Genomic DNA, 10,457 nt, shown 5'->3' with positions numbered 1-10,457 from the left:
TCTCAGGCTACAACATGGTTAAGTTTACGAATATTATTAAGGAATACAAATCCCTCTTTGCAATGTTTACCAGCCTCCTTAGGCTTTTCAATCACAATCATTAAACTGGAATAAATACAATATTGTTAACATGAAAATATGATTTAATGTTCGTTGTTTAGAGTTATTCTAAGGCTTTACTCATTGGGAACTCGGTATGAGAGCACACTGTTGAGATGTCCAATCTGCCTGTTTTACACACTTTGACCAGCAGGGGGTTTGTGTTCAAATGAAGCCCATGATGAAGCCTTTTGCGAACCAATCGGCTGGAAAGCTTCAAAGCTTCATAAGGCTTCATCTCGCCATCACTACACGGCACGCTACTCTAGACACATACATAAACACCAACACTGAACACAGTTCAGAAGAGTCAAACACAATCTACTAGTTTAAGTATGAAATGTCCACACAGGAGCAAGAAGTGTGAGAGGCGTCTGATTGCAACAGAGCCTCCCGTGATAGCTGTCCCCAGGCTTTGTAGAGTCATCTCTGGCAGGTGTGCGCTGGGATGGCACGGGGATTGGAGCGCGTCGGGCTCAAATCAGTATCTTCGGAGGCGGAACCAGGAGATGGTAGCCAATGACGTTGAAGCAACCACACAGCTCATTTACATAAGAATCAGCAACACAGGATTAGGACCGGAGAGGCGACAGCCGTCACATACATATACTAAAAATAGTGAAAAACATGAATTATAAAGCTTAAATCTTTCCTTAAACCATGAAAAGAAGCTTTCCTCACAACCTGTTTCACAGCAAAAGAGTGCGCAGTCTGCCCCATTTCCGCCTATATGGAGCTACATCTGGGCCACAGGTTTTGCTAAATTGATCCTGAACTTTGACTATAAGTATTTGAAAAGTGTTTTCAGTTTGAATATTATTTTTGATTCAGCATAGCAATCCTTTTATTTTTTATTTAATTACTGTATTTTTCAAAGTTCAGGATCAAAACTTGAACTTTCAAATACATTTTATTTTTTAGAATGATCAAAACGTTTGGCCCAGATCAAGCTCCATACGCCTAACATCTTTAAACACAAAATATAAACATGGTCTTCCTTAAAATGTTGTAGTAATTAATAAGTAAAATGCTCTTTCTTGGTATGGCCTATCCAGGCAAAAACTACCGTTTTACTCTTCTTATAAACAGTTTACTGGGGTGGAAAGTATAACTAAGTAGGCTACTGTAAAGTACACGTTTGCGGTACTTGTACTTTATCCGATTATTTTCGTTTTATTCAACGTTGTACTTCTACTATTCTACATTTTGTACCTTTGAATCCACTATATTTATTTTACAGATTTATTTAACCTACTAGTTACTTTATAAATACTAATTTTGACACGCAATACTTTAAATATGATTACAATATTTAAGTAACTGAAACAATGAGTGGGTTAACAAATAATTAATTGGCATGACATTTGCAAGTTTTGTGTTTAAAGATATTTGATATTTTCAGTTTCTCAAATGTGAAGATGTGCTGCTTTTGCTCTACAATTATTTAAGTTTTTTCTTCAAGGAGTACTTTTACTCCATTGCAGTACATCCTACTCATAGACTGATCCTACTCATAATTAAACACTTACTAATGTACTGTTCTCCATGCGGTACATATACTTGAAATTGAGTGTTTTTACAGTGTGTTACTAGTACTTTTACTCAAGTAAAGAGGCTTGTTTGAGACGCGTTGCGGCTCGCCTCGAAAGTAGACGAGAGTAGCCGATCGCAGCCGGGGGAGGTTTCAAAAAGCTCGCCTGAAGTCGGACAGCTCCGAGTCTTCTTCTTCTTCTTCTTCTTCTTCTTCTTCTTCTTCTTCTTCTTCTTCTTCTTCTTCTTCTTCTTCTTCTTCACTCGGTTTTTTTTGGGGGATTGCAAACAACTTTAAGGTGCATACCGCCACCTCCGGAGTCGGCTTGACTCGGTTTGCATTTATAAAGAATGCACACATGTGTTTAATCGTTAATGTCAGATATGTACTAAGTAAATACATTTGTTCCTGCTCAAGATTAGATTCAACTGTATTGTTATTGCACATATTACAGGTACTGAGACAACGAAATGCAGTTTAGCTTCTAACCAGGAGTGCAAAAAGCAGTAGTGAAAAGTATGTACACAATCTACAGAATAAAATATAGAATGAATTGAATGATGAATAAACGGTGAGGGGTATGCATATACACAGCAGCCTGTGAGCAGTATGAACACTGTGTATGAATATGCTAAGATATATAAAGTATGAAAACGGTAAGCAGTGCAAGTATAGTATAACATAGATATTAATTTCATGATGATAAACTTTGTGGAACAATTATGAAAAATGCTAATGGAGGGGGCGACATAAAATTGACACAAAACAACAACAAACTTTTGCCAGCCAATTGGAGAGTTTCATCACCAGCACGTGGTAAAAACCACCAATGAGCGCTCAGCTCGAGATACCAGCCAGTCGTTTCCATCAAGCATTTCGCTTCCGCAGCCCGTGGAGAGGAACTGCGCCAGGCTGCGGGCGTCTTTGTCCCGCGAGATTGCAACGTCTCATGTGGGCGAGCCTCGAGAGCAAGTCGGACAAAATGACTAACCATCATGCAACGCACTAGCAAGACGTTGATCGAAATTGCGCAGGTCTCGCTTGTCTCAAACAAGGCTAAGAACATGAATAAGGCCCAATCCCAAACCACTCCCTCGACCCTACTCCTCCGTGATGGAGTGAACTCCGTCTGTAGCCACACTCGCAGCTCAACGAGGCTCCCTCCTGTCAGATGGAGGGAGTAAACACAGCAGCAAGCTTTGGGACGGCCTCCCCCTCTCTCCGGCAGAAACAGGAAATGCCGTAAATGTATGTAACAACGGTTTCAAATCAGCATCTCTTAGAAGACAAACAATGTAAATTAATAACTCAAATAAAACTCCAAACGTTTTTCATTGTGTTTTTTTTGTAAAGCTCTTTTAGTTTTAAACCTGATGTTTATAAGCTACTTAGTTTTCGCAACAGTCTGTAAATATACACAACTTTATAATAAAATGCACACATTTACCTTGTTCTAGTCTAAACACAGGTACGATCCTAAGTTAAAACATATGAGGCTATCATGAGGTTGTTAACATCGCAGTTTATCAGTGGATGTTTGCTGGAACTAGCCTACTTGTAAACAGCTTGTTTCCTGACGGACACACACAGCGTGACTCCGGTCAGGTAGAGACCGGTCTCCAGTCCGCACCGATGCAGACTCGCTGTTTGAGGGCTTGATAGCCCACTCCCCCTCCACACCGCTCCACACCTATGCTTCACACTCGTTGGTTTGGAACAGCCCTCAATATGGCGGACCCTCCGCGTGAACGTGCAAACGGAGGGGTATGGTGTAGGGGGCGGTTTGGGAATGGGCCTACCTTTTCCAAACCTGACAGTGTACGGCTTTAATTTTATGTAAATTATTATTAAACTCCGCCCGACTGTGCAACGCCATAGTTGAAAACGAGCACCGCGCATTTTGATGACGCCATCACGAGCCACAACAAAAACAACAACAGCTGTTAGCAGCTAACTAGCCGGCCTAGTTACTGAACACCGTTATTTTCAGATTTTTAAAAAGTGAGATGTGTAGTCGTTGCTTTACACTTACTAATACGTTCGCATACAAAGCGCACACTATAGAAAACAGCAACAACGCGTTTTATGTATGTGTTATCTCATATTCCTTTGTCTCTGATCTGCTATCGTTAGCTTCTAACAGGATGTCTTTTGGGAGCCCGGTCCACTGAGAGGTAAATACTCCACTGTTGTCTGGATGACGGCAGTGTAGATGGTGAGGGGCTGATAGTCTATTATGGGATGTTGTTTGGACAGAAGCTGAAAGGTAACTGTCCCCAAAGCAGGAGGGCTCGAGTCATGTTACACACTGATATGTCACTGCAGTGTTTATTCAATTACAATTGAGTGTAATACCGTGATTAAAGTGAGCATGTGTTAATAACAGCAACTATACGTTTACTCAGTGGTGGAAGAAGTAATCAAAATGTTAACTTGGGTAAAAGTAGCAATACTAGATTATTCAAATACTTTGTTGCAAGTAAAAGTCCTGCATTTAACATCTTACTTAAGTAAAAGTACAAAATAATCAGCATCAAAAGTACTGGTAACACGTAATGGCCTATTTCAGAATCATATATTTTGATTTATTTAGGATTATGATTATTTTCATCCCAGCTGGTAAAGGTTGAGCTACTTTTAATTACTGTTGGATATCACATAATGACAACTTTGATTAAATAGTTGATTTATGTTTAGTATTGGGTAAAATCGAAATCTGAAAAGTAATTAGTAACTAAAGCTGTTAAATAAATGCATGGAGTAAAAAGGTATCCAACATGTAGTGAAGTACACGTTTATGCTCATACCCTGAAAATGCGTGGGTAAACTACCTCAAAATGTTACTTAAGTACAGTACTTGAGTAAATGTACTTTGTTACTATCCACAACGACTTTTACTAAAGTTTACAGTTGTATTTGTAAGTAAATAGAGACTACAATGTTCCCCTCAGTGTTTGCATAAAGGACCCCTGCTTAAAGAGATCACATATTGCATCTCCAGCCACATACTCCGTGATATTGATCCTGTACCTCAGAAACAAAACTTTGAACTGAAGCCATGACACCAGGGGCCTATACTGCGAACCTGGTTCAACCTAACCTGGATATGTTTGAGTTAGCCGGTTGGCCTAATCCAAAACATACGCGCTCTCGCTAAACTGTCCTACGACGCTGGTTATCAAGTGGATCGCTCAAGCCAGCCATGTCCTATCTAGTTAGGTGCGCGTTCACATGAAAGGGGTGGTATCTGGAGCATTCGACCAATCACAAACATGGAGAAGCGCACTGACAGCGCAGCGTCATACTTCCTGAATGAAAAGTGAACTTTAATACTAGTCAAAAATGAAGAAGTTAAACTTTAAACATCCATTACTTAAACACTTTATCCAGGATAAAAGCCACATAGCTGCACCTGCAAGGTGAATACAGCTGGTAAAAGAAAAAGTGTTTGAATGCGTACATCAACAGGTTCATGATATCACTGCCCCGTCTAAAACACGATCTGACTTCAATTATATTTGTCTCGAGTGTTTCGTCAACTTATGTGTTGCTTAAAATAATACTTCTGCATACAGTATGTGACGCTGTGAGTGCTGCACGGCCAGATACGGCTCAGCTGACTCAGATATTAAAATATATGATACATTATGAAGTGATATGCCGCGGACTGTACTTAATGTACTCTGATCCGGTTACTTATGTTGTGGCCGATATTTAAGTAAGCTTTCTTAACGCTAATGTTATAATAGTCAGATTGCTCTGAAGATGGAGGTGATATTCTATTAATGTTCACGTTCACACAGTCGGTGATTTTTGCCGGCCGTCTTTCCTGCAACGGCAGTTTTTCTGTATTTCCTTTCTCCTGTAATATGACTTGATCGCTTTAAACTCCGCACACTGAGCTCTGATTGGTCAGCAGGCAGTGCTTTCACTGAGTTGATCTCTTAGCCTGCAACCTAACCTGGTCCCGACCAGGTTAGCTGCTTAGCATATATTACCATGGAGATCTAGCCTGCTAAAAAGAGAACCAGCTTCGGATGACCGGAAAGCCGGAGTTTTCCCTGAATTTAGCCGGCTAAGCGAAAATCCTGCTTCGCAGTATACCCCCCTGGTGGAGTTTAAATGCCACTCATTATTGTCTACAGATCTGTGTTTGCTTTACATGTTAATGAAACTGATATTATATTGTGACTTCTGGTATAGTGTTCCAAATTCCCAGGCATACACTGAGCTGTAGTGGACACACATGAGGTTAATTCTTAATAAATAAAACAGTTTTTAGAATTTAATTTGTACTTATTTATTTTTTATTACAGTTTTCTTTTGTATTGTGTTTTTTTTTACGGTTTATCTACTTATTTATTGTATGTTGGTTTGCTTGCTATTTTTGGGTCAATTAAAAGGATTGAACTGTTAAACAAATACTATGTGACCCTGAAATAAGGAATACAGAACGAGGTGGATTCTGATTGTTATGACCTCAGGCATGTTGTATTGCCTGCTTTAAGACAAACCAGTGGGTGTTATTTATTTGCAGCATCTTAAATGACTTCTTGTCTGTTTATACTTTCTTTCTTTATCTCTTCCCGAAGGCTGGATATATTTATGGCAAAGCCAGACCACAAGACCACCCGGTGGAAAGCCTGACCTCCACCAATGACCACCAACATTATATCATCATCTGTCATCATGTCGCCACGAAAAAGAACCCTGGTCCCTGTCAGCAGCCGGAGGAAAGCAGCGGACGACCACTTCCCCTTCAACTTGCTGCCGGTGGAGTGCCAGCTGCACGTCCTGTCCTTTCTGAACGAGGTGGATAAATGCAGCTGTGCTCTTGTCTGCCTCCGCTGGAGCTGCCTGGTCCGCTCCTGGAAGCTGTGGCGGGTGGCCGACTACTCCCGGCGCGGGGTCTTCCACATGGGCCAGGAGGGGCTGCTGGTTTCGAACCGGGAGTTTGAGCGCTGGAAAGCCTGGGTCCACCACTACACCCACCACCTGGTGTCCCGCAGGGCCAGCCTGCTCACGCTGAAGGCCAGCTTCGACCTGGGGGACCGCTGCAACAATTGGAGCGAGCTGCTGGGCCACCTGCTGGACCACGTGCACTGCAGAGACCTCAGCCACCTGGACCTGAACTGGACCTTCACCCTGCTGGAGCCGTTGGACCTCAGGGTGCACTCCAGCTCCAGCTCGCACCAGGACAGCATCACCAAGATGGACCAGGTAACTGCGCTCACTGATTAATTAAAACAATGGCTGGTGCTTCAGCCTCGTAGTGTTGTTCCCGATCAGCCTGCCGATCCAATCCAATGAGTATGACCACAAAGACAGTCAAGTCAACTTTATTATCTGTGTGTGTGTGTGTGTGTGTGTGTGTGTGTGTGTGTGTGTGTGTGTGTGTGTGTGTGTGTGTGTGTGTGTGTGTGTGTGTGTGTGTGTGTGTGTGTGTGTGTGTGTGTGTGTGTGTGTGTGTGTGTGTGTGTGTGTGTGTGTGTGTGTGTGTGTGTGTGTGATACAAACAGGGAGATCGAAATGCCGTCTTTCACCGTCCCCAAGAATTAGAAAATATTAAAATGTATGTGTATAGTTACATACATACACACCCGAACACCCACTTAAATATATATATATATATATATATATATAGACAGTGACACATATACTGTACATACTTTATACACACTTTAAGAGGTAATAATATTTTTATATATATAAACAGATTAGTGTCATACAATTTATAGATTTAACAATTGAACAATAATGAGTAATCTTACAGGTTTTGATATGCTTGAGTTCCATTATGAGTGGAAAGGCTTCTCAGTAGAGCGGCACTATTAACTGAACATGCTTAGGTTTAAAGCCTGGTTCACACATACATTGAATTGGCTTGTGTGTATAATGGTGCATACATAAACTATTCTAATACTATATAACAATATGATTCTATAATGATGTGATATTTCCTCCATGCACTTTCCACTGTTGCACACGTCTCTTTCTGTGTCCAGACAAAGTGCAGAAGGCTTTTGTAAAATAGTGAACCCCAAAGATCCAGAGAGGATCAGACATGCAGCATATTAACAAGGCATTTCACACGAGCTTTAAATACAATGAAACAGATTACAATTAAGGCAAACATATAAATAAGTAAATATATACACATCAACAGCAGAAACATATCAATCTCAATCTCTAGATGTATGGCAGCCATTCCATTCCAGTGTCTGTTGAATTCCTTTATGTTCATTTTACTCAAACTCAAACGATACCTATACATTGTTGTTTTTCCAGAGCTGTGTATCTAAGACAGAATGCTCAATGAAAGATACACTTCATTGATCCCCCATCTCATAATACACAAATATAAACATATATACTATGTAAAAGTGTGCATTACAGTTTTCTAAAGATAACATTTAGATTCAGTGAGGTAGTGTGAGTGCAATATATGCACATTTGTGTAGGGTCCTTGAAATAAAAAAAGTAACTGGAGAATATGCAAAGCTCTGCAGAGGAGGTGTGCGTAACCATGGCAACACTATGGCATGAAACTAAATGTGGACCGAAGTTTTTCACTGCAGACGTTTGACTTGTCAAACACTCTGTAACTAATGGTGTAATTACCTGCTGCGGCCATTGCTAATGATATAGGTTCCACTTTTCTGCTGGGACTGCTAGGAGTTGAAATGTCTGCTGCCAAGATGGGCTCGGTTTGATTCAGGCTTAGCTTATTTAGTTGCACCTGTAGGGAGATTGTGTTTGCAGTAAAAATACACGGTATCCATTTTGCATTTCAAACAACACGGTCAATTAGCAAAGTTGCCAGATTTCTTGAGTGGTTTTGAAATATGATGGAGTCTAGGATACTTGTTAACGATGGGCCTCATCGTTAACAAGTATCCTAGACTCCATCATATTTCAAAACCACTCAAGAAATCTGGCAACTTTGCTAATTGTTTTACTTACCCTTTCCACCAGAGGATTTTATAAATTCTATAAATATAATTGTTGGGAGTGATAATGTGGATGTTTGTTTGTGTTCAAGAAGGCAGCTTGTCGGACATGTTGGAACTGCTAGTTATGTGTTCTTGGTCATACCATATACAGACGACCTCCAGGGAACTAACCCACCTGTTTGTCTGACTTGGCAGGTGACCAGCTTCCAGGAGCTGCTGACCAAACTCACCCACAGCTGCCCCCGCATCTCAAAGATGCGTTTGCACTTCGACTGGTCGGACGTGTCCATGTCACTGCTAACCAACTTCCAGCAGCTTCGAGTCCTCGAGCTCAAGTACTTCTGGGTCTTCAAAGGAGTGACCCCGTCGACGCTGCAGCACCTTACCAAGTCCCTGCCTAACCTGAAGTCCCTGACTCTACAGATCCTGGTGCCGCTGAGGAACCTGGGCATCTCGTACACTCTGGAGTCTCAGTCTCTAGAGTTCCTGGACGTGTCCCCCAGCCGAGGCTTGGTGTTCTCCTGCCTGAAGCTCCCCGCCCTGCGCGAGCTTCGAGCCAAGAAGATTGTGCGAGGCATCACCCTAGACCGGAGGACCCGGCTGAGGATCCAGAGCCGCTGGCCCTGTCTGTACCACGTCCTGCGGGAGGGCACGCCCCGGCTCCAGGCCCTCAACAATGAGAGGCTCCTCCCCACATGGAGAGAGGAGAGATACGGGGAGATGTCGGCAATCCTGGAACAGTCCTGCTACTGCGTGCAGCACCTCGACAGCTGGCTCTGGTAGCACATTGCAGCAGGGGCCATTAGCAACACACCGGTAACCCCTGGGGTGTTTCTCAATGTCCAGGAGGCTTGCTTGAAATAATTTAGCAGTTTTTTTTATTTTGTATTCTTTAACAGGAAGTTACAATCGAAAACAAGTCTAAGACTTTTATTGAGATTGCCCATTATCTCCAAAGTGCTTCATGCTAATTGCACTCAGGCAAGAATGAATATAATTGTATTGGTACAAATGACACAATTAATTCCGGTTCTTGATAATTCCTTAATGAATTGAACTTTGACCCTGTTTTAACAAAGCTATATTTACCATGTTAGATCAGTACCTTCCTGGGATTGTCTGGACAGATGTTTCTGGTGGTTGAACTACTATTATTACTTGAACATGAGCTTTGTACAGATATTACACGTGGAAGTGTTGTGATCTTTCTTGGTGAGTTGAGGCCACTCTCTTCCTCTCAGCCAGGACTTCTTCTTGCTGACAGTTCTAGAAGTCTAGACGCATGCCGAACAATGATAAAAGCACTTGAACAATCTGAGCTGAATAATAATTCCGATGGATTGGACCATTTTGGATTTGGATTCTGCTCCCTAGTATGCACTGTGTTGTACTGGCCGGGACTACTTTTTCAACATGAACTACAGCGCTACCTGAAGTGTGAGTGGTCCATGGTCCATACATGAGACTAGACGGTGTGTAATGGCTGCTTAGAGTTGTGAAAATGGCCTTTTTTAAATGAACTAAAAGACAACATTGTGAGAGAACTAGGGAATAATGTATGTGCTGTTTTAAATTCCATTCCTTTTTTAACCGCAGCTGAAATCTGTGCTTTTGCAGTTTACATTCTAAACAGTAGAGGTCCTTATTGTCCAAGGTGCTGATTCGCTACAGCAGTGTGTGCACACATGCACTTGTGTAACAGTTGTAGTCCTTTCACTTCAGCTCGTGTGCTTGTGTGTTGTCCGTGTGGCAGGTGTGTGCTTGAGGCTCGGCACAATATTTCGATGTACATACGTGTGACTTTCGGTTGAGATGATGAACGTTTTGAATGTAGAACATTTCACAAGACTCCTCATAAAGAACTGTATTCAATC

At 41.8% G+C, this 10,457-nt stretch overlaps 1 protein-coding gene across 4 annotated transcripts; it reads left to right on the top strand.

The window, feature by feature from the left end:
- Positions 1-1,535: 1,535 nt before the first annotated feature.
- LOC117447850 (uncharacterized) lies at positions 1,536-10,455 on the top strand. Of its 4 annotated transcripts, none has more exons than XM_034084779.2 (3): positions 1,536-2,878; positions 6,223-6,850; positions 8,779-10,455. In XM_034084779.2, exons 2-3 carry the CDS (start codon positions 6,287-6,289, stop codon positions 9,364-9,366), a joined length of 1,152 nt encoding a protein of 383 aa, XP_033940670.1. In that variant the 5' UTR covers positions 1,536-2,878; positions 6,223-6,286; the 3' UTR covers positions 9,367-10,455. The 4 variants fall into 4 exon arrangements, with proteins under 4 accessions (XP_033940670.1, XP_033940673.1, XP_033940669.1 ...); XM_034084782.2 differs by lacking the exon at positions 1,536-2,878 and adding an exon at positions 2,956-3,394; XM_034084778.2 differs by lacking the exon at positions 1,536-2,878 and adding an exon at positions 3,401-3,804.
- Positions 10,456-10,457: the final 2 nt, after the last annotated feature.

The sequence above is a fragment of the Pseudochaenichthys georgianus genome, chromosome 6 (genome assembly GCF_902827115.2).
Source record: "Pseudochaenichthys georgianus chromosome 6, fPseGeo1.2, whole genome shotgun sequence".
Taxonomy (NCBI): domain Eukaryota; kingdom Metazoa; phylum Chordata; class Actinopteri; order Perciformes; family Channichthyidae; genus Pseudochaenichthys; species Pseudochaenichthys georgianus.
Note: the sequence above shows the minus strand (reverse complement) of the source record. Positions and strands in the feature narration are given on the sequence as shown.

What these genes read in the sequence shown, in the direction of transcription:
- LOC117447850 (XM_034084779.2), top strand. Translation starts at nt 6,287, where the DNA reads ATGACCACCAACATTATATCATCATCTGTCATCATGTCGCCACGAAAA. An exon ending in GCATCACCAAGATGGACCAG is followed by an intron (nt 6,851 to 8,778) that starts GTAACTGCGCTC and finishes CTGACTTGGCAG; the next exon opens with GTGACCAGCTTCCAGGAGCT.